The 26891-nt window shown below is 40.6% G+C and overlaps 1 protein-coding gene across 1 annotated transcript; it reads left to right on the forward strand.

The window, feature by feature from the left end:
• The first annotated feature begins 779 nt into the window (after positions 1–779).
• KCNS3 (potassium voltage-gated channel modifier subfamily S member 3) lies at positions 780–14758 on the forward strand. The gene is made up of 3 exons (XM_064448097.1): positions 780–1100; positions 4744–4928; positions 5620–14758. Exon 3 carries the CDS (start codon positions 5669–5671, stop codon positions 7151–7153), a length of 1485 nt encoding a protein of 494 aa, XP_064304167.1. The 5' UTR covers positions 780–1100; positions 4744–4928; positions 5620–5668; the 3' UTR covers positions 7154–14758.
• The last annotated feature ends 12133 nt before the right edge of the window (positions 14759–26891 follow it).

Genomic DNA, 26891 nt, shown 5'->3' on the forward strand with positions numbered 1-26891 from the left:
CTGGTATGTGTTTGCTTACTCTCTCATACTCTCTCCAGGGCAAGAAGTGTGTGCTTTGGAATGGTTAGCAGTTTATTATGTTATATATGAATACTTGTTGTTTACAGAAGATCAAAGAAGTTAATGCTCCACTTCAAGTTGAGAGTTGCAAAGTTTGTGGTAGCTCTATGTTCTTAGGATGTTCATGACACAGGCTCTGGCACTCCAGGAAAGTATCGTTTCCAGCTGAGCATGGTTTTACCCTTGAGTAAAAAAGTTGGTTTAGAGAGTAAAGGGCTCCCTTGAGTAGAGAGCATGTTGTGCTGAGAGAGAAGTTGTCATCTGTGGTCTTTGCCCTGTGGCTGGAGTCACTTGTTTAAATGCCACAAATTGTTCTTATGGTGCCTGGCACAAAACAATGTCCTGGTCCCTACAAGTCAAACATGACATTCTTCAGATAATGAAGCTCCTCTTGACATAGTTATCATGAAACTTTCCTGTATGTTCTTGTCTTAATCCAAAAATCACTTAGTAGTATTATAGCAGGTTCCGGATCACGGCCTTCCTATGCAAGATCCATTTTCTCTCTGTATCTTGCACAAATTATGACTACAGTGCCCTCAAAACAAAGCAGTGAATTGTTGCTCACTGAATTTATTATACAGAGCAATTACATGGAGACATCATTATGAATATAGTCTGCATGATCAATATGGGTTTATACTGCTGTCTCAACAGTAAGTCAGTCTAGTGTGCTAAGGATTTGCTGAGCACTGAGTTCTTGCTTTAGTCAGTTCTGAGTAAAACTTGCTTTTTTTTTTTGTTATGGCCAGAAATGCCCCTAGATAAACTGAGATCTTGCTTGTTTTTTTATAATATTAGCTGATATTGCTAGTGCTCTCATCTTAATGAATTGCTGAAAGTGTAGTAGATATTTTACTCACTGAAATTAATCAATAAATATAGTCAGTTTAGTTTTGAATATACTTTGACCTCCAGTCACTTCAGTCCCTGAGATTTATTTTCTTTTTTATTTATAGTGTTGTAAAAACACAACTTAGCTCTAGATCATTAGTGAAGTGTGGTACCGTTCATCAGCTGAGTCCTGCTGCCCTTCAACTGTGAGTAGAGATCAGTGCTTTTATTTTATGTCTTAATCACTCCTAAAAGCTGAGCCTTGGGAAATGCCTGGAGCAACTGTGTCTTAAAATCATTCTGTTAGCTACTAAATACCTGTCTTCAAACTACACCTTAAGGTGTAAAATCACTTCTCTGTACACAGTTTATCATGCCATAAAAACTGACTGTTCTCTGTCTTGCTTAGTTAGAGAGCACTATGTCTTATATTACGCTTCCTCTTCCTACCCCCCGCCCCAGATCTTAGCAGAACAAGAACTTTATCTTGATTGTATGGTAGGCTATGCAAACAGTAAAATTAATGTTTCAGACTAATTTGGATTTAAGATAAGTTCTTTAAAGGGGTTGTAGTGTGGCCAGAGAAAGAAATGCTTTTTCCCATTTTACAAAATAACAATATTCTTTCAGTATATAAATAAAGCTCACTCTGGATAGAGATCTGGTTTTGCAGAGTTAATTACCAGAGCAAATGTGTAGTTTCAGCATTTTCGGGGCCTGGTTGTTCATGTGTTATAGGTGTCAGTCGTTGTTATACACAAGGGGATTACTATGAGATTTTCAATAGCTTTGGTTGGAATGAGTCCTGTGAAGAAGCAGAAGTAGAATATGTGAGGTTTATAGCATCAGACCCTGTGTTCCTACTTGTATGAGGTACTATAAAAAAATAATACAAGGAAAATAGTAAGAGAGAACGGCACCGAGAAGTTCTGTAGTGTTTTTTGTGACAAACCGGAAAAAAACCCTTGCAGGTGGGGAAGTTAAAGGCAAGGTAAGTGAGAAGGTGATAGCTCAGAAAGTCCTTTGTAACTTCCCTCTAAACAGAAAAATGAATCTGTATTAAAACCTGATGTGCCTTAACTCATGCCCTGAAACCCTGCCACCATGAGCTCCCAGTGATCTATTTCTCTGTTCTCACCCCATCTGGAAAGCACTGGAGTAGCAAGAAGGCAACAGAAGTCCTTTCCTTCATGGCAGTTGCAGGGAGTTGCCGATCCTCTAAACAGTAGGTGTTCTCCATCACAGAGAAAATAAATCATTGCATTTTGCAGATAGAACGAAACAGTCTCAGCTGGAGAGATTCAACTTCTGGCTGATAAACTCTTCAGCTCTCCGGGCACTTTGGTGCTTTCCCTCCTAGCGTGAATCTGTATCTCAATTTCCTTCTCCTCTTCTTGGCATTTAATCAGAAGTTTGAAGCCAGTTTTGAAGGCTTTTCCCACTTCCATCCTTTGCTATAATCAACAAGTGACAAGGACAACACTGCGCGTGAGGATTGACCCTACTGTGAAGCAGGATGGGGTTGTCTCCCTTTAGGTCTTGCTGCAGTAGAAGGATGTTGGGAGCTCTGCAACACAGTGGGTCCGTCCCTCAAAGGCAAGCAGCCTTGCTGGATCCTCCTGTTTGGGATGATAGACTTGGGATCAGTAGCTGGAAAATGGGTCCACCTCCACAATTCAACCACTTCAGTCAGTTTCTTTTAAAAATGGTCAGGAAGTCATAGATATAGATGGTGGGATCAAGTGCACCCTCAGCAAGTTTGCAGATGACACCAAGCTGAGTGGTGCAGTTGACACGCCAGAAGGATGGGATGTCACCCAAGGAGACCTAGACAAGCTGGAGAGGTGGGCCTGTGAGAACCTCATGAGGTTCAATAAGGCCAAGTGCAAGGTCCTGCTCATGGGTCGGGGCAATCCCCAATCTCAACACAGGCTGGGGGATGAAGGGATTGAGAACAGCCCAGCAGAGGAGGACTAGGGGTTACTGGTGGACGAAAAGCTGGACATAAGCCAACAACATGCTCTCGCAGCCCAGTAGGCCAACCGCATCCTGGGCTGCATCAAAAGCAGCGTGGCCCGCAGGTCGAGGGAGGTGATTCTGCCCCTCTGCTCCGCTCCGCTCCGCTCTCGTGAGACCCCACCTGGAGTCCTGCGTCCAGCTCTGGAGCCCTCAGCACAGGAAGGACAGGGGCCTGTTGGAGCGGGTCCAGAGGAGGCCACAAAAATGATCAGAGGCCTGGAGCACCTCTGCTGTGAGGACAGGCTGAGAGAGTTGAGATTGTTCAGCCTGGAGAAAGGGAGGCTGAGGGGAGACCTTATTGTGACTTTTCAATACTTAAAGGGGGACTATAGGAAGGATCGGGGCAACCGCTTTAGCAAGGCCTGTTGTGACAGGACAAGGGGTGATGGTTTTAAACTAAAGGAGGGTAGATTTAGACTGGACGTAAGGGAAAAATTTTTACAGAGAGGGTGGGGAAACGCTGGCACAGGTTGCCCAGAGAGGTGGTAGATGCTCCATCCCTAGAAACATTGAAGGTCAGGCTGGACGGGGCTCTGAGCAACCTGGTCCAGTTGAAGATGCCCCTGCTCACTGCAGGGGGGTTAGACTACATGACCTCTAAAGGTCCCTTCCAGCCTAAACCATTCTATGATTCTAGGATTCAATGATTCTAAGTCAGTTCTGGATTAGGCAGAGGTGACTAAGGTGTTGCACAGTGAGTTACTTTGGGTGGCTTTGGAGCTGTAGCTAGCAGTGGTGGTGAAGCAGACTTAGACTCATAGAATCATAGAATGGTTTACCTCTGTTCAGGGTATTCACAGTTGATTCATATCAAGAGGTCAGTTCAGCCCAGTCGAGTACTCCCTTCTCCACAAGACCCCGTGGCTCTGATCTTTTATTTGGGGCTACAGAATGAAAACACCTGCTATCTTTATAAATTCAGGCAGTAGGGCTCTATGGCTCAAAAGAACTAGTCCCTTAACACAAGTACCTGAGGCTGAATGAAAGCTGAATTGTTCTAGCTGACAGTGAGTAAAGATTGTGGGGTGGGATTCTTTTCATATTTTGCCTTCTACTTGTTCTGGTGGTGTAAAGTGGGGCTCACCCTTGAGGCCCAGTATCCCAACCATCCACTCTGGCACTTATTAAAGTCTACAGTGACTCGTCTTTGATGAAAATGCCCAGGTTTCTTTCATATAAAGAAGTGCTGGTGCTCCTCTCTCATGCTGACATAGAGCAGGGATGCAACCATGGTGCACACCCTATGACCAGGGAAATACATATAACCTTAACGACCTTCATTAACTGAGTCAGGCAACCTTGAGGAGCAGCAAAAAATATTCAAACTCCAACATGTCCCAACTTTGAATCACAATTGGTGCTATTGCAGGAGGCACTGGAAGACGGGCAGGTATAGAAATTACTATCTGTTCCTTGAGTAGCTTCTGCAAGCCATTAAAGAGCACCAAAGCAATTTCTTTGCATGATATGAGTCCATCTGTTAGGAGTGGAGAATTATGTTGCTCTCTTGTCACATTTAAAATTCATTGACTTCCATATTAAACTGATATAAATTAGCTTAGTATACATCAATTAATGTTTAAGTATCAGTGATCAAAAATTTTATTTTCTTCATGATCAGAAGTTATATATAATCTCACGACAAGTGTAGGAACTGCCAATTTTGGCTTGAAGACACCTGTTCCTTAGAAGGAAAGCAAGAGTGAAGTTCTGAAAAAGCTAACTTATTTGCTAGTAACTATAACTGCCTCTTTGAGTTCAGTTTCAGCTGAATGATTTAACTTACAGTAAAATATGGAAACATTGAAATGTCCTTCTGTCCATCTGCAGGTATCCACAGTTACTTGCTGAGGCAAAATTTCTGTGGAAGTTCCATCTCTGGAAGCTCCTGTTTCCAGAAATGGCATTTCAACCCCACCTTCTCAGCATTACTGTAGAGGTTGTGGCTATGCCGTGGCAGAATAAGAAGAGCTTCTGGAACTGACCAAGGTCGTAAGAGGGTTGTGACACTCCAGGTAAGTAGGAAGGCAGGAGGAAAAATACCTCGAGGGAGCGCAGATACCCAAATATGTACTAGACAGAACTCTGAAGTCAGGAACCGGAAAGCTTCAAATGCATGTTTGATATTTTTCAAGAATACAGAATGCTCTTCTGTGGATGACTCTAGAAAGAAATTAATTGATATGACAACAAAAGTAATTGCAGTCCACATTCAAGCAGATAATGTTGGAAGTAGTGGATTATAAATTGCAACATCATATCAAGCAATGCAGTTCTGCTGAAACCATAATTGAGAGACACCTGCTCTTAAGTCTTGTCCTAAATGTTTTGATGGTTTGACAAGTTTTCTGACTTTAACCCAAAGATTTTTTACTTCATTGTAGTAAACTTATCTCATGAGTTTTAATTTCAATGTGATAGTTGTACAGAGACTGATTTATTGATGAATTAGGCATTCTTCTTCCACATTAGAAAAAATGAAGGACAGCTAACCCAGAACGCATTGCACTCAAATTTGCTAAAGCTGAGTTAAACCATCAGACTGATTTAAACGTACTTCTGTGAAATGCTGAATAACGGTATTCATTATTTAATTTAATTTCTTTTTTGCTATAACATTTCACAGTAACCGGAGACGGAAAAATGAATGTGTCACAAGAGCAAAACTGAATTAAATGCTCTAACAGTTTCTTATATTCTTTTTAGGTTCAACGTCATCTCGCTGGGCACCAGCAGCGAAACTTTTCTGTCCAAAATGGTTTATGGTGAATTTTTCCGCAGACCTGGCAAAGATGCAGAACTTATCAATTTGAATGTGGGTGGCTTTAAACAATCGGTGGATCAAAGCACCTTGCTCCGATTTCCCCATACCAGACTTGGGAAACTTCTCAAATGCCATTCAGAAGAGGCTATTCTAGAACTGTGTGATGATTATAGTGTTGCAGACAAGGAATATTACTTTGACAGGAATCCTTCCTTGTTCAGATATGTTCTGAATTTTTACTATACGGGCAAACTTCACGTCATGGAAGAACTCTGCGTCTTTTCCTTCTGCCAGGAAATAGAGTACTGGGGGATAAATGAGCTGTTTATTGATTCCTGCTGCAGCAATCTGTACCAAGAAAGGAAAGAAGAAGGTCCTGAGAAAGACTGGGATCAGAAGAGCAATGACAGAAGTATAGACTCCTCTAATGAAGAGTCATCCATATTTGATAAAGAGCTGGAAAAGTTCGACAATCTGTGTTTTGGTGAAATAAGAAAGAAGATCTGGGTCAGAATGGAAAATCCTGCATACTGCTTGTCTGCCAAGTTAATTGCCGTATCGTCCCTGAGTGTTGTCTTGGCGTCAATTGTGGCCATGTGCATTCACAGCATGCCAGAGTTTCAAAGGCTGGACGCCAATGACAGGGAGATTGAAGACCCTGTGCTGGAAGCTGTGGAGATTACGTGCATCATCTGGTTCACTGCTGAGCTAGTAATCAGGCTCATCACTGCTCCAAGTCAAAAGAAGTTCTGGAAGAAACCACTGAATATTATTGATTTTGTCTCTATTATCCCATTTTATGCCACCTTGGCTGTGGACACAAAGGAAGAAGAAAGTGAAGATATTGAAAACATGGGGAAAGTGGTTCAGATCCTGCGGTTAATGAGGATATTTCGCATCCTGAAGCTGGCCAGGCACTCCGTAGGACTGCGGTCTTTAGGCGCCACTTTGAGACATAGCTATCAGGAAGTTGGACTCCTGCTTTTGTTTTTGTCTGTTGGGATTTCTATTTTTTCAGTGCTTGTCTACTCAGTGGAGAAAGATGATGACTCATCAGAACTGCACAGCATCCCCGTTTGCTGGTGGTGGGCAACCATCAGCATGACCACTGTTGGTTATGGGGACACTTACCCGGTCACGCTTGCTGGAAAGCTGCTTGGCACCCTATGCATTATCTGTGGGATACTAGTGGTAGCACTTCCAATCACCATTATTTTCAATAAGTTTTCCAAGTACTATCAAAAACAAAAAGATATCGATCCAGACCAATGCAACAATGATCGCAAAGAGAAATGTAATGACCTACCTTATTTTAACATTAGGGATATTTATGCAAAAAAGATGCACTCCTTCATTTCTAGCCTTTCTTCAGTAGGAATTGTAGTCAGTGACCAGGATTCAACAGATGCTTCCAGCATCCAAGATATGGAGGATGTTTATAATACAACATCTTTAGAAAATGGTACAGGAAAATGAGTTGAATCACTTTCTCTTCCCTTTATTTCTCTTCTGATCTTGGTAAATGTGGACTTACAAACTTCAGTGACTTTATTAAGAGCAGTTAATTCTCAGGGTACTTAACTCTCAGCCATATTTGGACATTCTTTGCTCTGAGGATGCCATACAAGCTTCATTGTTTATATGAGGCTTTAAAATATGCCTCATATGGTGGTTTAGTTTTTATACAACTAATGTTATGCATTTTGGGGGAGAAAAAGTCAGGAAAAGAGTTTTAAATGTGAGATCGATGTTTGTTTGTTTTTGTGGGGTATTTTTGTTTGGTTAGTTGCTTTTTTCCCTGCAGCAATCTGATAGTTTATACAGAATCTGCTTTTATAATTTGCTGCTGTTCAGGCAGAGATATATTGAAAACATGTAAGAACTATCGCACAAGTCAATGAAGTTCTTACCTGCAAATACATCAGGAAAAAGAAGGCATTATGTACATGTAAAACTGTGCTCACTAACACATGTAATCTTGATGCTGGGAACCCGTTTCCTAAGCTGGGGCAGAAAATGTATTGTTACATATTGTTTTTACTCCATGGAAGCATAATATTTACGAATTTCTTTCTGAAAGCACAATACATTTTGAGTTTGTTAAAATAAATTAATCCCATTGTGCCTATATTTTTCCCAGTGTCCAGCATGGCCAAGCTCTATCAGGTCCTAAGTGGTCTAAATCACAAGTTGCAGGAGAAGTGTGTGGCGTAGGATGGGACAGGAGCTTACCGTACCTTTTGGCCACCTGAGCAATTCTGGTGCCTGGAGAGGATCCTGCTGTGATTAAGACCACCCTGGTGGCTTCCCTGGAGGCTTTGTTTTGTGGGCACTGAAGCAAACATCAGTGGTGGTCTTTAGATGTTATTGCTCCCTGCTGTCAGCACTGCTCCTTTGCTGGAGGTCACTGCCTTGGAGGTAGGAGCAAATGTGAGCAGCATCTCAGCCGCGCTGGTTCTCAGTCCAGGGCTGTAATGCCAAGCAAGGGAGATGTGCGGACATGCTCTCCTCTACCATATATCACCCATCAGAGAGGTAGGGTGGGCACTGCGTGTGGGCAGCCATATACTAAACTATTTCATCTCCTTCTTCTAAAGCTCATCTGTTGGTGATGGCAGCTTTCCTGGTTTGTACTATGTGCTGGAGTGGTGCTCATTGCCTGGCAGAGCGCTGCAGCTCTCTGCATTCCTCTCCTCTCCAGGGATTTCTTATTCAGCCAGCTAATCCCGCTCTGGTTCAGACTACGTCTTCTAGGGCTATTTAAAAGGAAGCCCTTGAACCTAGCGTAAAGGAGTGCTGGGGAAACTTGAGGACCTTACAGAAGTCCCTTGTGTTCCAGAACACTCATTTTCTTTCATTTGTCTGGTGACTGAATGAGGTGCTGGGCACTGGAGAACTGAAGATACTGTGATGTTGATATTTTCCTTAAAGAGAGGCTTCACTTTTTTTTTTTTCCCCTTTTGTTATTGGGCCAAATGCTGAAGCCCTTACTTAGTTTCTACTCAGGCAGATCAAACTCAGTAGGAGTTGACTTCAAGGCTGAGAAAAACCAGGAGATGGCAATCGATTTTAGCCTCTGCAGAGGGCTGATTTTTCAGATGTCTGCCAGGTTTTCTGCTGCAAAATACACTGAGAAGGTGAGGTGCATGGTATTTACCGAGGCACAGAGCTCTAACCTTTTTCTGAGATGGAGAAACAAAAAAAGATGGGATGGACCAACCTACACCTCAGAAAGAGGTGTCCTTCAGGACTGCTGTGCACCAATATAGTGTTATGGGACTTAAAGAGAATATTTTGAGCTTTGGAGGAACTTAAAAATTTGGCTTATTACTTGCTGAGTGTCATAAGTGTATGTTGTGCTTCACAGATAATTAAGGTTAATTCTTCCCATAGTTAGTGCAGGAATACCAAAAGGGAAAGTTAGCCTAAATGTGTTTTGGTTTCAGTGGACAATTAGCATTACAAAGATGCAATGATATAAAATATTAAATATGTATGTGCATATGAATATAATAGGAATCAGCAGAATAACAGCATAAAAACTACTCTCTGTCCAAAGAACCTCTCTTGGTAGTCTCCATATAAAGATATATTACAATGCCACTGAAGTTCAAAAGCAATGAAAAATATTATAATGCAACAAAAACTGTGAGTAATTTGTATTAGATAGTTGAAAAAAAGCTGTGACTGAAAAATCTACTCTTATATATAAGTCATTACTCAAGGATCACAGAATATACAACTTTTTGTATTAAAATTTACTGACTGGTAATTTGTCATAAAGTTTATAAATTCTTGATCAATGATATAAATGAATCTTAAGGCTGTGACACTATTTCAGTTCCTCTGAGTTTTTTTTTTTTATGCATAGATACATCTTGCAGCAAAGTGAGGCATGTCTTTTTGGAACATATCAGAAGGTAGGGTACGTACCCATGTATCATGCAGTGTATGTTATTTTGATTTCTGGGATGAGATCTCGGTTTTTTTCAGATCAATTTTATCTTAAAAATTGTTTTGTTTTTATCTGTTCCCTTTGCTGAAATAAATCCAGCACCTTGGTTTCACATAGGTGTAACTGGGAGCAGGATGTGAGCTCTGTTTCATGCCAAAAGATACTCCCCTCGAGGCAGAACTGCAGTCCTGTGACATGCACTGGTACGAAAGAGTGTCAGAAAAAAGCAGATGAGAGCATACTAGGATACTGCATGTTCCTCCTGCTAGTAAAGGTTTTTAGTAGAATAATTTACTAGTAAGAGAAGTGTAAGAGGGGATTGTTTCTTATTTAATTTGTCTTCCTCCTTGGTCTGGAGTTATATACTATCAATATATAATATCAGTATCAACAAAAGGTAGACTGTCTTTATTGCTTTTGTATTCCTGTACCATATGTTTTTCTTTTTAAAAATACATCCTAAATTCTGTCCACCCAGCTGCTCTGTTTCAGTCACCAAAGCACAGAAGTTGTTACTGTTTCAATATGCATCCCATTTTGTATGGGAGAGATTTGTTTGTCTTTGTATAAAACAGTTTCCTGGCATGTTATTAGCTTGTTTGTCTTAAGGGCAAATGCTTCCCCTTCAATATTCATTATTTCCAGAGCAGCATCCATTTTTGCAGCGTTTTTCCCTAGTGTAGCGTGGAGAGGCACCACTGCAGTGATGCAGTTGCTTGTTTGAACAGCTTCCAGCTGGCAAGGGGTATCACCCAACTGCCCGCAGCTCGTGCCTTGCTGGGAGCAGGCCCTGTCGCTGCCACCATTTTTCAGTGTGCGTTAGAAGAGGGAAAAGGCCAATGTAGGGGAATGAGAAAAGAGAAACAGGAGAAGGTTGGAAGCTGTCAGTCAAAAGGGATGACAGAGAAGCCTGAGAGGACCTTAGGAGAAAGGAAAGGAGAAAGAAGTTGACAGCAAGAGTCCTCACTTGTTTTCACTTTTTTTCTTTTTTTTTTATTTTATTTTATTTTCCACCAGTGCTTTTCTTCCTTTTCCTCCCCTTCTGCCTTGCATCCCCTCCTACTACCACCCTGGCCTCCTTTCCCGCCCAGCCTGTGGTCCAGCAGTCCTGTTTCTGACCCAGAACATGGGTCTTTCTGAGTCCAGAAAGGCATGTTTCATCCACCTGGATGGCAGCAGACAGGACTTAGCGGCGATGAAGTTACTGAGCACTCCTGCTGTGTGTATAAGCAGTGACTAACACACTTACTGGCTGTGCTTTTTTGTAAGAAAAGTCACAATGTGGCTCAAATCAATGAGTGTAAACGTGAGCTTAGTGTCAGGCACCGTAATGCGAAATATTGCTGATTAAAAGCAGCCTCCACGCTGACTCCTGTGTGAATGGGTTGCTGTCAGGGAACGCTGAGAGGATCGGGCAGACTTGACTGGCAAAGGCAGTACACGGCGTGCGGTGTGCCAAGGCTCCTGACAGGCTGCTGAGTATTAATAAATTTATTCATTTCCACACATTCTTAACATCTAGAGCAAGTGACAGAAAACCACTAAGCTGTGGAGAGTTTCTCTAATATTTTTTGATTAGCTGGCAGTGTTTCTGAAGCTGCTCATACCTCTTCATCCAAAAGAGGACATTTCTCAAACAAAATCAGAATAACCCTGTGCTGGATGTGCAATTTGTGGCTGATAGCAGTAGCTCAGTCACAATTGGTAAATATTGCTGTCTGGTGCTGTATGGCTGCAGTGCTGTTCCTTATATTTCTGAAATATTTATGCTCTGTCAATCAAGAGACAGCAGATGCCTCTAAAACTATCTCAGCACTTTCCTGCCGCACAATAACTGCAGCATCTCTTCCAAGCACAGCAAAATGTCATGACTTGCCGAGACCTCTTTTTTAATTTCTTGTGTATTTGTAGTTAATTTTTCATGATGAGCCTATGGTCCAAGCACAATATAGCAGAAGAAAAAGTCACTGTGTGTCTCTAGACGAGTTACAAGACTTTGTTATTTACTTCCACTCTTGGCATTGCCCTCCCACCTGACTGGCACAACTAAGGTGGCACAAGGAGTGGTAATTCACTGTGTATAGGCTGGTAGCTGTTACAGGTAGTTAAGGAGTAAAAGAGCTCCTGGAGGTTGGATATAGTTTATACGTAATTGTATATATGCCCTCTGGGCAGAGCTCATTTAAGTGTGTAATATAATCAGATTAAATATGAAATATGACACTTAAGAAACCACCTACATCTCATATCTTTTTAATGAATATATTGGAGGGGGCAGTCTTTGCTCGGAGTTTTAGCAGGTCATGGGCTGCAGGTCAAGGGCTCTTTCATCCACACACACCCCAGTTGTTCCCACATTGCATATACCAGTGGAAGGGAGAGGCTTTGCAGCGTCCCCAACGGGCCCATGAACATGTAGGCCAAGGAATCAGGGTTCCCAAGCTGAGGAGTGGTGGTGAAGGGGAACCTTAACTGGTTCCATATTTTTTTCAATTAAAACCAATACCATACAGCTTCATGTGGTGACTTGCAAAGGTAATCTGCTCTCACGGCTTCTTCAAAACTATTTCAAGGTAGAGCCCAAAAAGGGCATTGATTACAATGGTTTAATCTTCAGTTGCTTTCTACTATTTAATGGCATGTATATTGTCTGAGCTACCTAATTTTTTATGGCATTCATTGCTATCTCCACTTAGAGATTGGTATAGCCTAATTTTGTGTCATTGTCTCAGGATCTCTTATGAATCAGCAGGGCCAGAAAGACACCGTGGCAGAAGTCATTTCCCCTAACCTCAGCTATTATATGGCTGGTCATTTGGGCTCTCTCTGTTGACAGAGGATCAACAGACCTCCTCAGGAGACATTGCATCCTATCTATACAAAGGTCTTATCTGTAGGTGGGTCCTATCTGAAGACGGTGCTACAAGAAGCCAGTATGATTTAGTTAGGTTAGATGCCTGGCCTTTTAGTAGCTGAAGTTAATTCTGATGAGTGCTAGACAACAAGAGGTAGGAACTTGAGTATCCTCTGGTAGTGCCATTCTTCCCCTCCCAACACTGTATAGGTGGGAAGGACTGTGATTCTGATGTAGGCATCTGAACTGGGTGACACAAAGCCAGAGGCAGGAATCCATTCTGAAGCCTGAAGGCTGGTCAGTGATAGCCACTAGGTAAGGATTAATCCAGTGTAATATTGCTAAAATCAGTTTCCTATACAAGAAAATCTGGACTTTCCCAAACAGCCTTGCTAGCTGTCTGTTAGAGTCTGTAATGACACGCAAGCTGAAATTCAGTCTCCTGTAGTAATTAAAAAAACACATAATAAAATGCTGGAGGGAGCAAACCGATGTTGGCAAAGAGGCAGGCACAATATGCTGACACTACTTTTGTGACCCAACTTTGCATTATTTCTTGGCTTCCTGTAAGCCATATAAAATATTCTTACTGTGCCATGTGTTGTAAAATCTGCCCGTGCATTAATATAAATAAAAAAATAATAAATAGCATAATAGTGAGCCAAGTCCAGGTATTACAGATGTCACGCTGGAAAAACTTCTGGTCTTGGAGAAATTGCAGAAATATTGTTTAGCTGCAACTGCTGTTTTAATGTTGCAGCTGCCTCGGTGGTGAGGAGGACCAAGGGACCATGCACAGGTGCTGGTAGTGGTCTTCCCTTCCTTCCTTTGCACACTTAACACTGAGCTCTTCTTGGTTGAGCAGATAGGCCGAGGAACCCCTGTAGCCTTGGGCACCGCTCAGCAGGCCTTTCTTGGGGCTGCTAGGTGTTGTTGGGTGAGAAAATAATGAGGTCTGTATGAAATGGCCTTTGGGGAGGTAGAATAGCATCACTGAATTTGGTGTCAACACCCTCCTACACCTCTAAGAAAAGACCTGGGAGAAAAAGCAGAAGCAAGGAAGAACTTCAAGATTCAGGTATTTAGCTGCAGCCATTTGAAGGCTTTTCTCTATTGTGTTAATCCAAGGGCTTTTACTGAATCACAGGTAGAGATCTGTATATAACCTTGAACCCATTCCATTAGCTGGAATAAGATGGTGTCTTCTCACAGGCTTTTCGTTTTCTCTAAGCCAGTTGCTAGATGTTATGTTGTCTGTGCCTCTCACGCTGACTGGAGTTTGGATGTTTCTGAAGTGTTGCACATGCTATAAATCATCCTTGCAGCTTCAATCACATTTCCTAGATACCGGGAAACTACAAGTGTGAAAGAGTTCAAGCAGTTTCTCTAGTCCAATATTATTTTTTGACAGCACAAAGTGCCATGCATTTCACAGAAAGGGATTTTCCCTGCTCCTGAACTGTGCATCTTAGGACTTTAGGTGATTTTCTTCTCAATTATTTAAAGACCAGCTTAGGTCCTGAGACAGGGAGATAGATAAATTTGGAATTTTATTCCAGGTGGTGTAGCACCAAGTACACAAATAACTATCTATTTCTTTTTTTTTTTTGAAAATAAAGTTGCAATTTTCATATTTGAATTGTGGAGCTTTGGGAAAAAAATGTGGTGAATAACGAACTCATGGTGCCAAAAAGCCAGCTGAATATTCGTGAGTGCACAGGAATTCCTTATGAACCAGAAGGATGCTGGTGTCTGACAGCACGGCTTCACAAGCCTCCTGGGTGGAAGGCAAACCACATTTTTTTCTCATTTCTCTGCATATTTCAGGAGGGTATGGAATAAAAATCTTGCTGTTCTGTGGTGATGAAGAGTGTTCAATGAAATGAACCGCACACTGAAGTTAAGGCAGTTAAAAATGAACATGACTTTTTTGTAAACACCCCCCTTCCCTTGGGACAATAATTTTTCAAGTTGTTCCAACTTTTTTTTTTTAAACACAAAAACATAATGTACCAAAACCACAGCAATATTTTTCCTTGCTGGATATATTTAAGATTAAATTATCTCTAGTTATAGGTGTGGAAAGAGAAATGGCTGGTGGGTAGGATGTGGGGGGTGCTTGAATTTTTTTATAATTTATTTTGTAATTCTGTTCTTTTGCCTTTGGCATCACACACTTTTGCATTAGCATTTTTTTGTATTGACTGAACAATAAAAATAAATAAATACAATTAATATTTATCTGAGAATTTATTTAGATAATTTAACCTGAAGGAAAAGATATGGTACTGCGTTTCAGTCTGGAGCGATGCCAAATATACTGTTACAGGGCTTGAGAATGAATTTAAAACTCGTCGGAAGCATTCTTACGCAACATACGAATTCATGCATAGGTATGGTACATTTAATGTATTTCAACCCACAAAACTAAAGTTCTGGCAGCGTGACTAAAGTTCTGACAGTGTTCAGTGAATGAAAGGTTAATAGAAATTCAGGTATTAATCTGGTTCTGTTCTAGTTGCAGCTTTTGGTGCAGTAATGTACTCTTGGCTTTTAGACTGCCTCTGGAAATGGGAGGCTAGTGCTTTGGGTATTTTATATACCTAGACATATACAGACTGATTGGACAGCTGTCAAAGCATTATTGTGCAGGCTTTTAGAAGTCTGGCACCAAAGGTAACCTCTGTTGATCTACCGTGCTGGCACTCACCGAGGAGTTGCTGCATTACAGGGGTGTGCGGTGCATGCAAAATGGGAACGTTGGTCTTTGCCAAGGGCACTTGCAGCAGAAATGTTGGTTTCTGTTAGCTTGCTTTCACTGTATTGTCACTTGCTGAAAACCTCTATGTGCCCCATTTAATATTTTAATTAATCCCAAGTAGATGATGTTATATGGAAACGGTTTAGAAAACACGAGGTTTGCTTGAAAGCAAATGAGGGGGAAAAGGTGGCTCAAAGACTTTTCCCTGGCTTTTCTGCCTTGTCGTAGGAGTAATGACAGGGCAGGAATGGGAGTAACACAACAAAATTTAGGTGAAAATTCAGTGTTCAGAGAGTCTTTAAGGCCACTGTGGGTCCATATGAAAATAAGTGTTGGAGGAATCTGGGGACTGGGGTAGGGAACCTGCAAGCTGGATGTGCCACACAGCTCTTGCATACTCGGTACTCGGGGTGATGGTAGAGAGAAGATGACATCTCTGCTCCAGTGGTTGTCTGCTGCATGGACGCACTGCATGGACTGCAGCCTTCTGTGCCCTATCCACAATGTCCTTCACGATGTGATGCCAATTTCCACGAGCATTAGAATGCTTCTTCAGTCCGGAAATCAGGAGAGATGGAACGAGAGCAGCTAAAAGGAGGTAATGGAGCAGGAAAAAGGGGCTGATGGCAACAGCCATGTCTGTAAAGAGGATATGCTGCAAAGTTGCTTTGTTGGGAGATCTTACCCTCCACATCTTGAAGCTTTTCCTCCCCTCAACTCCTACAGAGAAACATCTTCCAAAGAAGAGGACTGTGCCATAGTACAGCTTTGGCAAAGTGCAGTTTCCCTTTCTGCAGTCATTTCAGAATGGATGAACCACCATGGAGTGTAACCTGGGAGATAAACTGGTTTTGGGAAGGGGACAGCCTAGCTCACTTTGTGATCTTCCTTTTCCTTTTGATCCTGTACTTTATAGCATCCAAGAGGGCTTTGGCAATGCTTACTCCTCTTTTAGGCATACGGCATGTGTTCAGCTGTATAATCCATGCGATGTTCCCAGCTATTCAGCAGACTAAACAAAAGGGTGAAGGGAATGAGGTCAGGAAGAAATGCTTTGTATTCCTAAAATCCTGTTCTCCCACATGTAATTTCAGTATCCAGTTCCTTTAAAACGCAGGTAACATCCTCATCACAAATCCAGTTCACCATTCAGAAAACTACTTGCACTAAAGCTTATATAGGCTAATTGATTATTTATTTTTGATGGAGGAGAAAAAGAGAAGAAAAATGCATGGCAGGCAAAAATATTTGAATAACAACTCTCATGGCCAAATCCCACAGTTATCAGAGTGATCTTTGTTGGACTAAATCATAAAAAAGAAATTATATATACACTTGAGCATAAAAAAAATAAGGACAGGAAAGAAAAATTGCTGACTCTTGCCTATCTCTGACCCCTTTCATGGAGATTGAGATACCTTTCTCTTGGAAAGTCAGGCAACGACCCACTTGTTAATTAAGTGGTCAAAAAATATTAGCTGAAAAAGGAGTTTGGAATCTGAGGCAGCTCTGCATGGAGGAAAGCATCTCTGTGATGGATCCTGTCAATTTTTGACACCTTAATTAAAAGTTATCTTTGGCAGCGTGAAGGCAGCTCAAGTGCTGGGAAAGTGGACAGCTAAGCATTTTGTTGTGGTCATTTGGGAACAACAGCACTGAAGCATCAGGAGCCAATCCTGTTTCTACCAGGAGGAGAAAACCGTAGGTATTGCAATGCAGGCGGGCACGGAGTGTCAGGGACGGATCTGGGCTGGCTCTCAGGCAGACCGCTCTCGTGGTGGAGAGCAGCAGCTTTGAGCTACAAAGGATTGGGATCTTCCCTTGTGGGTCTAATTGAGGTTTCATGTGATCCTGTGCCAGCCATTCTGTCATGCAGCACTTCTGGTTTCCATCATGTCTTTTGCCTCTCTTTTCTGACATTTAAACTATGTAGGACAGCAGTTGTCTCTCAATCTATACACCCCTTCCCTAGGAGAAGTGCAGTGGTCAAAAATAGGGTGGTGATCTTGAAGAAGACCTCATGTTACTGGGAAAGTGGTGACTTAGCTGTGGAGAAGTGGAAAAATTTGAGGTCTTGTTGGAAGAGCTGATTTTAGTTTTGGTCAAGCTGGTTAAAGTATGCTGTCTTTAATGAAATATCTAAGGAAAAAAAAAAGTCATTAACATGAGGGGGGAAAAATCATCATCCCCTGTGCTGTCCTGTCATAGCTATGCAAAAATAGTATAATTTATTACAAAAAAACTATACATTTTTCTATTTGGTTGGCGATCCTGATTGTTTAAAAAATCTGTCATTTAAGACCCCTTGAGCATTTTTTCTTTGACTTAATGTTTAGTTTGATTTTGAGGGGTTAATGCTTTTGCTTCTAATTAAATTTAGACTGGTTTGAAATAAGAAAAAAAGTTTCACAATGAAAAAGTGTTTTTTTAGAATATGTTGAAATGCAACATTTCAGCATCTTTGGAAACAAGATGCTCTCAGAAAATTTCACAATGAAATATGCACTGTTCCAAAATCCCTCCTGCCTTTTTTGTTTTGTTTTTGTTCTGTTTGTTTGTTTTGTGGAAAATTCCCACCAACTGTGGGCTGGATTCAGAAATGAAGTTGGTCTCCCTGTCACAGCCTTTTTCAATGAATTTGCTATTCACAAAAAATTGTTTTCATCCAGTTTTGGCTGTATTATTTGGAAAATGCTTATTTTCCTTGGAGAATTCAGGTGGGGAAAAAGAAGAATAATCCGTGTCACCACCGTGGTTGCTGTGGCTGATCCAGTTGCCTTCCTTCAATGTGTGTGACACTCAGGTGGTGACTGGTAACAAGAAATGAATCGTCTAGTTTGCTCAAGACAGAAAATAAAAAGCAATTACAATAAAATCACATCCTGAGAAAGGAAATGAGTCCATTTGAACAAGTTTATGAGTGAGAGCTTCGTTATGAAGCACAAAAAAAGAACACACATGAAAAGCCTGTTGGACTCCATCTGTTCATGTGATTCCTTTGATGGGAATCTAACTGTGAAGGCTGACCAGCAGGAAAATTGTTATTTCTTTTAAGTAATAGTTACAAATGGATGTTTATGTTCTTATGTAGCAATTGGTGGATATGTTTCAAATAGAGTTCTTTCCAGTAAATAAACTAGCATCAACCAGTAACTGCTTAGTGGCTGGTAAGCAGAAGTACTGTACTAAAATGGATAGGTAGGTTCAAGACAGAGATTGTTATAATATTTAATATTTATGCTGTTTAGTCTAGAGAAGAGAATGCTTGGGCAGTTAAAGCAATCTTAATATATGTGAAAGACTTTTGCAAGGAGACAAAACATAGGTTTTTTTCCTGTACTGTTTAGGGAGCAAAGGAGGTGAGCTCAAGCCGGGGGAGTGAAGATGAAAGGTTGATGGTAAAAGTGGCTCAAGAGTTCCTCCTGCTCCTCTGTGGCTCCTTGCCCAGCCTCAGCTCCAGCTGCTCATTATCTCAGTTGTGCTGATACAAATCTGTGTAAAGATAGAGCAGATTACTCCAGTGACCCAGGTTTAAAAAATTAGTAATTCTCTGGTGAGTGGGTGGAAGGGAGCTGTGAGTCTGAAAAGTTGAAAAGATTACTGTCCTTTTGATGGAGACCCAACTCTTTTTTCATTGGCTCCATAGTTGTGGCAACAGTCCAAAATTTTGTATAACTTGTCAGTTTGTTGGAGATGAGAAAACTTACTCCACTGGTGGTCTGACTCAGTGGCTTCAATAGGACTTTACTGGGCTACCTGCCTGTGTCACAAACATGTTCCTGGCCCAAGAACTTGGCGTGTGGTGAGGAGAAAACAGACAGATGATGGGACCCAGCCTGGTATATTTGGATTGCTCTTGTGACCCTCTCTGTCTTGGACTTAAGGGGAGAATTTGATACCATAGAATCATAGAATCATTAAAGTTGGAAAAGACCTCTAGGATCATCAAGTCCAACTGTCAACCCAACACCGCCAGGCCTCCTAAACCATGCCCTGAAGTGCCACATCTACAGGTTTTTTGAACACCTCCAGGGATGGTGACTCCACCACCTCTCTGGGCAGCCTGTTCCAATGCCTGACCACTTTTTCAGTGAAGAAATTTTTCCCAATACCCAATCTAAACCTCCCCTGACGCAGCTTGAAGCAGTTTCCTCTCATTCTATCACTAGTGACTCGTTGTGGTGTTGGCCAGTACTTTCCCATAGTCTCACTGGTGGAAAAGAAGGAAGAACCTTTGGGCAGGAAACTGAGAATACATGTCAATAGAAAGTGAAATAACTTCTTACTCAGTAAAAGGGGCCTTGGAAAAGATACAGTGACAGTCTGCCATGAGCAAATTCCAAGGCTACTATCAGTCTTTGGCATGTTTGCCTAATTTTGCTTGGTATAGATTGTTTTGGTATGTGAGCACTATACAGATGTGATTTATCTTCCCAGCAACACTCTTGTAAGGAAGTGCTAATAATTCTATTTCATGTCTGATTTTAAAAGTCAAAATGCAAATCAGAAATATTTAATAATCTTCTTTGTGATTTGTTCGAGTTGTCATGCACCTATTTGTATATAGTTCTGAAAAGGTTTTTCTTGTGTTAAGTGTATTTGTTATCATATAGCTATCAATATTTTAATTATATAAATAGAGGTGAGCTGAACTACTGAAATGGAATCCTGATCCTTTCTTACACAAAGCGTTTCATATGTCAGAGGCAGCGTATTTTTATGCTCTGAATTTCCCCCCCCAGAAACTTTCTGAGGAAATTTCAAAATCCCACCCTTCCATTGTGATTGGGAATGGGTTTTGGCTTTGTTTCAATTTCCATAGCAACAGGAAATTTTGTTTTCTGACAGGCTGTGCACACAGAAGTATGATCACCCTCAGCTCTTTTGAATACATCAGTTTGCATTTTCATTTCTGCTAGCATTTTGAACTTCTGTCCTTAACCCCTTGACTCCATTTAGTTCACTGAAATCTGACCTGTTTCTTCTTAGACAAGACAGCCAAGTTTATTTCATACTTGATTTTTCAGGTATAATTTGATTCAGTGTACTGATCTAAAAATATAGCCACATTTTATGCTTAGTTCTTTTTTTTTTTTTTTAAGAGGAGCATTATTACTTTTTAAATTACTTCTAAGCACTAAACTTATTCAGAATCTGGCTTCAACACTGTGGAATATAACCTCTATCATCCTAAAGTCAAGATGTAACTTTCTTTGTTATGTTTTATTTATATTCTTACATCTCACTGTGTTTGACACGCTAATCAGCCAGCCCATGGGTGTGCTTGAAGAGTGCCTTGTAAATAGTATAACAGCTATGTAATCGTTAACCTTTGCACTGTCTCATGCAATTTTGAACAAAATATTTCAATTAACTTATGAATAGACGTCAGACTTCTGTTTTTTGTAAAGCTTCATTGTTCACTCTGTGAAGGATGAAATCTCACTGTATTTAACACTGACCTCACCTGTGCCACCAAATTATTCACCATAAGTGCTATAAGGTTTCAAGATACATAGTCTAAATTCAAGCAGCCTCTTAAGTTAGAATGTGAAAGAAGAATGGAAGAAAGTCAGGGATACGGTAGTCTTATTCTTCTGTGCTTTGCCTACCTGTTCAGCTCTTTCCACAAGTATTGCTGAAATAAATTACATCTCTGTGTCCCACTAGAAAGTGTTTAATCTGTGAATCATACTGTAAATACCATTGCGCTGCTCTGAGCCGAGCCAGTTTTCTTGCTTAGTTCCTCTTCAGCTGAGCTGGAATAAGTGCATGGCTCCTGAACCGGGGAGGGGAAATATTTCTAACAAGCATCCAAACTTCCCCCTACTCTTTGGCCCTTCTCCATAAACCAAAATAAGGCAGCACTCATAGCAACTGGCTGTGCAGCTCTGCAGTCCTTCCTCTCTTTGATTAAAGGAGAAAAGAACCAGCAACCCTGACATGTGAGTTATTGGCAGCAGGATAAAGCCCAGAGTGAATTAATGGGCCAGTTCAAACCTTTGAACTCTGCTTTGCTACTACAACAATTGGAAAAATTTACAAAAGAACTGAAAAAGCTGATGATCTTGGATCATAGCTACTGGGGATAGCATCTTAGGACAGCTAGTACCCTCAATAGGTGTTCCCAGCTGCTTCCTAACTCTTTAGAGGATGTTGTGCTGACAGAAGATAACTTTCATTTCATTAAAGCATTAATAAGATTTAACTTCCAGCACAGTCTGTTCGGGCAGTTATATGCAGTCTTTTTTATTTACAGGCTTTTTCTATATTTATCCATGTCTTTGGTGTAGTTGCTTCTCATTATTAATAGATATTTATATTATATAGACTTAGTTGATGCTGATACAATTGAGTTTTCCATTGATGTTGAGATCTGGGCTTAATTACGACTCTGCACTCCTGCTTGAAAGTCATGATAAAACTGGTCTGCATTTTTATTTTTGCCATCAATGAAATACAGCCAGCTTGTATTCATTACCAGCATAGATATTTATAACCGTATCTGATTTTTTTTCTTAGCTGTTAGATCTTTTATTGCTTTCTTTGCTGGGGTTATCTGAGAAAACTGCATAGGCTCTAAGTTCTTGGAAGATTCAATCCTTGTATCTTAATATGTGCCAAGCAAACCTATCATGTTGCTGATTTGATAGTTGTTTTGCTTTTAGATGAATATTTTTGAGACTGTATCTATTTATGACTTTAGCCCCTTGTGAATGGTTACTGCAGGTCATCTGTTGTTGGTTGAGAAGTATCAGTTAATCACACAGGAAAGGGAGCATGGGTGAAACTCAATGATTTCTTCCTGTGGGAAAGTGAGCAATCATTTTTGTTCTAGATTAGTTCACTAGAATCTCTATTCCAGTCCACGCCTTTGTAAATATTTGAAGTAACATTTCTGAATTCTGAGGGTGTAAAGAAACAATTATTTTTTCCAGGATCGATCCCTACTCAGTCAGATAACTTATCCCTTAATGAACATAAGAAAGGCACTTTCGGTATGAAAACAAATGCCAGGAAAAAAATATTGCTCATTTTGCTTAAGTATCTAATGCTTTTTGATGCTTTATTTTCATGTCTTGACCTGTTCAGGTAGGAGGTGCTCAACTAACTTAAAACCCAGAATTTCCGTTGTGTCCAAACAAATGTACATCCTTATTAAATACTGTAGGCTTTAGAATAATTTAGAATATTTTGTATCAGAGCATCTTTATTTCTTCTAGAGCCTTCCATAAAAATACTGTTAGGAGCAGACTAGAAAGCTGCATCCCTGGTTGCTGTGAAGGACAGACAGACGTGCTGCTGTCAGCAATAAGAGTCTTCAGACCTCAGATGGACTCAGGCTGGAAGAAAACCAGAATTTACAGCCCAGTCTGAGTCCTCTGACACAGCACACATGTAGGAGAGAGATGAAGGGCTCTTCTCCTCCTAGCCTGGGAAAGGGGTATGTGTTTGTTCCTTGGACGTTACTGGCAAACAAAGGCATTGCGTTGTTCCCAGCCAGAGAAGATCTCATTGGAAAGCTGGGAGGTGACTTTGGGAAGCCCAGGAGAAAGCCTCTGCTAGGCTGAGGCTGGGGGGAGGACAAGGAGCAAGGGTCCTAGAGGGAGGCGATGGAGGGAGCTGTTCAAGCACTTCTTCCTCTGTGAACAAACTCTTTGGACTGGCAGGTGTAGTCTGGAGCCAAGGGTTGCCATCAGGAGTTAATTGTCTCCATAGACCAGAAAATTACTATGCAATAATTTTACAACCTGCAGTCTTTCTGGAACTTCACTTGTTCCAGAACTAGAGGAACTGCTTGCTTTTCACTGTCGGTGCAAAGATCATCAGGGATTTACAGAAAAAAGCAAGAGGGGCAAAGATGCCTGAGCAGTCACAGCTATGCTCAGTGGGCTTTAACAATCCCTGTACCACAGGCCCCTCCAGTCCTTCTGTTTCTGATCCTCATGAATGGGCGATGTTTGTAAATCTGATTTTGGAAAGGTCCTGTGTTGTAGGTCATCATGGGTTCTGCATCTTCTCTCAACACAGAAGAGAATATTAAAGCTGTCCCACAGGGCACGTTGGCCTTTCCAGGGGAGGAGAGTGATGGCTGATGTTAATACTGTCTGGAAAGTAAAAGCAGGTCTACTGTATTTTTATATCCCTCTTCTAATGAAATTTATCTCCAAGTGGGATAGCAGCACTCTGTTCAGCATTAGAAAAATACTGGTTTTGTTTACTTTGTTACTTAATGACTGCTGACTTTGACAAAACAACGGATTGATTTTGTCTGGTCAGCAAATTATTTCCGTTCATCTGCAGCCCTGGAAACCTGCTTGGATCTTGGAAATGTGTCTGGTCCCAGTTTCAAATTGAACTGTCTCATTTTTATTTGACGTGAGCGTGGACACTTAGATCATAATTCCGTTTCTGTGTGTCGCAATCCACAGAGAAATCACTCACCCCTTGCCTCCCAGTTCTCTCCCATTCCCAGAATAAACTTTGGTACCTCTCTACTGCAACTGTCTGTCTCTTGTAAGTTTTCTACAGGGTATTTACAGCACAGAAGAACTGTGCAGCGGAAACATATGCCTCTGTCTGTGAACTCTCATTTGTATACATAAGCTTTCCTTGGGAACACTGAAGATGTTTTTGCTACTGATTTTGTTACTGATGTTATCAGTGATCCTCCCTTTATTCTTTATTCTTTATTTATTCTTTATTCTGACTTATTCTTTAATCTTATTTATATTTATTTTTTATTTTTCTTTTTATTACTTTATTATTTATTCATATTTATTCTTTATTCTCCCTTTATTCCCTATATATTCCTGCTGTTCTCTGCAAGGTCCTTTTAACTGGGTAGACAATAGTAGGAGAATAAGAAGGTATTTGACAAGAGTTTGGTATTTGGATCTGGCAGCCTTTTCCATTAGTTAATACTCATACTTGTGAGCTTCCCAGATGCTCCCATTTTTAGGAACCTAAAAATAGTCAGACTAAGTTGCAGAGTAAACAGGGATTGGAAAATACCTCTACTTGACATGTCTCTGAACATCACATATTCTTGGTAACAAAAAGTCTGAAGGTACATGACTAGGCTGAGTTCATTAGACAACATCGTTGTAGCCTCAAAGCACAGGGCAGAGATCCCCAGCTGAGCTCCTCCGGAGGTCACAGTTAGATGGGACAAGGAAAAAGCAGCTGGCAGCAGACAGCCACTAAACAAATGAAACCTTGTTCTGTCTTAGTCAGAGTCTGAGCTGTGACAAGGTGGTGGCAGAGGAGCAATCGCTGACCTCTCTGAAAACTTTGCATCCTGTCCTGAGCTTACCAGCATTTACCAGCCACAGTAGCTGTTTCCTTTCATTTCAGGACAAAGGCATTTGCTTTAAAATCTGTTTTGATGAGTGCAATTCCTGGTAGAGTGACTGAGAGTCTGAGGGCATTAACTGGTGAACTGGCTTGGGAATGGCTTATTAACATAAATAGCAAATATGAGATTCAGCACTGGCTAATGGGTAGTTCTTTTAAATCCTCTCAGTCTGACATACTTCCAGGACAGAAAGAGGATAGGTTAAGAAACCTGGTGAGTTTGGTCATTATAAATTAATTCCACAGTAATACATTTTTTGTTTTTCTTGGGTATAGCTGATAGTGACTAGCATGTCTGTGGCTTATCGATATAAGCAGCAACATATATTGTAATTTAAGGTTTTTGAGGCTTGATGAAACACATATTTTAAGTTTGTTAAACAGGTTGTTTCATTTAATAACATTTACATAATAGGATGGAGTAAACTTTTTATCTCCTCTGCTTGCTTAACTTCTGCACTGCAGGACCTACAGATTGATCTTCTGTAACCTGCCTTATAAAGGGCAGTGGATACTTGGTATATTTTAGCCTTAAAAATTGTACTAATTAATATGATTTCTGCAAGAGATTTTGGGCAGTGTTCTTCCATGTTCTCTATTAAAGAGAACAGAATTATTTTGAGAAAAAATATTTCAAAGACTGGAGTGTTTGCTCTTCATCCGAGGCATCCAGACTTTTTATTAGCAGTATTAAAATATTTTTAGCGACACATACCACTTCATGAAGTTGATTTCCAGCTGATCTAAGCATGGAAGATGTTATGAAACAGGTTATTAACAGTCTGCTCTGGAGGGTCAGTGTACATCATTAGGCAAAAAATAGATACAAAATAACTCTTTAGTTATCTGAAGATTGGCTGATATATCTCAAACTCATAATGAATCTCTGACTGGATGTGGAACCCAAAGTTTTCCTTTGGATTATTGGATAGGAGCAGAAACTGTAGGGCCAACAGTTAAAAATTTTGAACACTTTTTTTGAAAACAATGTTTTACATGGCCTTCTGCGGCCATGAGAGAGATTCCCCTAAGCAGTCTGATGTGTTAGTGCTCATAACTGTAGTTTGTGATGTTAATTGTTTCTTGGTGCTGAATGAAGCAAGAGATCAGAAAATCAAAATGCAAGGCTTTAAGCTGTACTGGCGGCTAGCTGGAAATCAACATCTTCACTGCACTGGACAGAAAATGGACTAAGTGACTAATTCATCTGACTGAAAAATTCGATATCTTCCCCTGGAAGATGGCAGTGAACCTAAGAGTAATGTTCTCCTGACAGCTTTGCAAGCCATAAAATTTCTAGCTCTTTTTGCAATATTGAGTGCAATAACAACACAAGTAATGAAAACAACTACAGTTGGTTGTGGATATCAATGGTACTTTTGATCTTGAAATCTGAAGTGAGCACTAGTAACGCTCAAAGGCCCGTCCTGTGTGGATGGCGATGGACTGCATGCTTTTGGGTACGTTAGCAAGTTACTCAGCATTTTGTTATGCTCACCAGTGTGGTGAAGGTCCACTTTCCACTGGAGTCCTTCATATAATCCCTATGCCAAATCCATTGACTACATCCAGAGATTTAAAATGTGTGTGAGTTCTTAAAGTGTCATTGCTCTCAGAGGAATGGATCGATGCAGGATAACAGTTACTAAGAAATGGAATAAATTATCAGATTTGAAAGTCTGGCCATGGTACATCTTTACTCTGCTGTTTCTCACCAAAGAATTTCTTCGTTCAGATAAGGATCAAAAGCAGATGTTCAAAAATACCAAAAAGGACTACTTCTGTATTACTTATAGCCTAAGAGCAATCAGTAATTGCTGTAAATTTAGGGAAATTTCCAGTTCAGAATCCAACACAGGAGTCTAAGTGTGGTTTTCAAACATGTAATCAAACCAGAACTACTTAACCTTTCAAAAATTGATCCACTCATTATAATTTTGTTTATTTTAGAATTAACAGTAAGGAATGCTAATATCTCTTTTTAAAAATCCATCTTAATCTATAGCTATAATTTGCAAATAAAACCAAGTAGCTGTTCTGTAGCGCTTGTCTTATGAACTGTTTGATACGGATATTTGCATGCATAAGCAAGCTCTTTTTGTGATGTACCTGAATGAAGACATGATTGTAAAGAGTGGAGGGGGAAGAGGGGGGGCTTCAGACACATAGCTATGCTTACATGTAAATTTTGGAACTAAACTTTGCCATCCATGCTGTGTCTTATCCAGAATTACTACCAGTAAGCTAAAGAACATTTAAATATTTATTCTCTGTAGCTTAGTCTGAA

Source organism: Phalacrocorax carbo, chromosome 3, assembly GCF_963921805.1.
Source record: "Phalacrocorax carbo chromosome 3, bPhaCar2.1, whole genome shotgun sequence".
Taxonomy (NCBI): domain Eukaryota; kingdom Metazoa; phylum Chordata; class Aves; order Suliformes; family Phalacrocoracidae; genus Phalacrocorax; species Phalacrocorax carbo.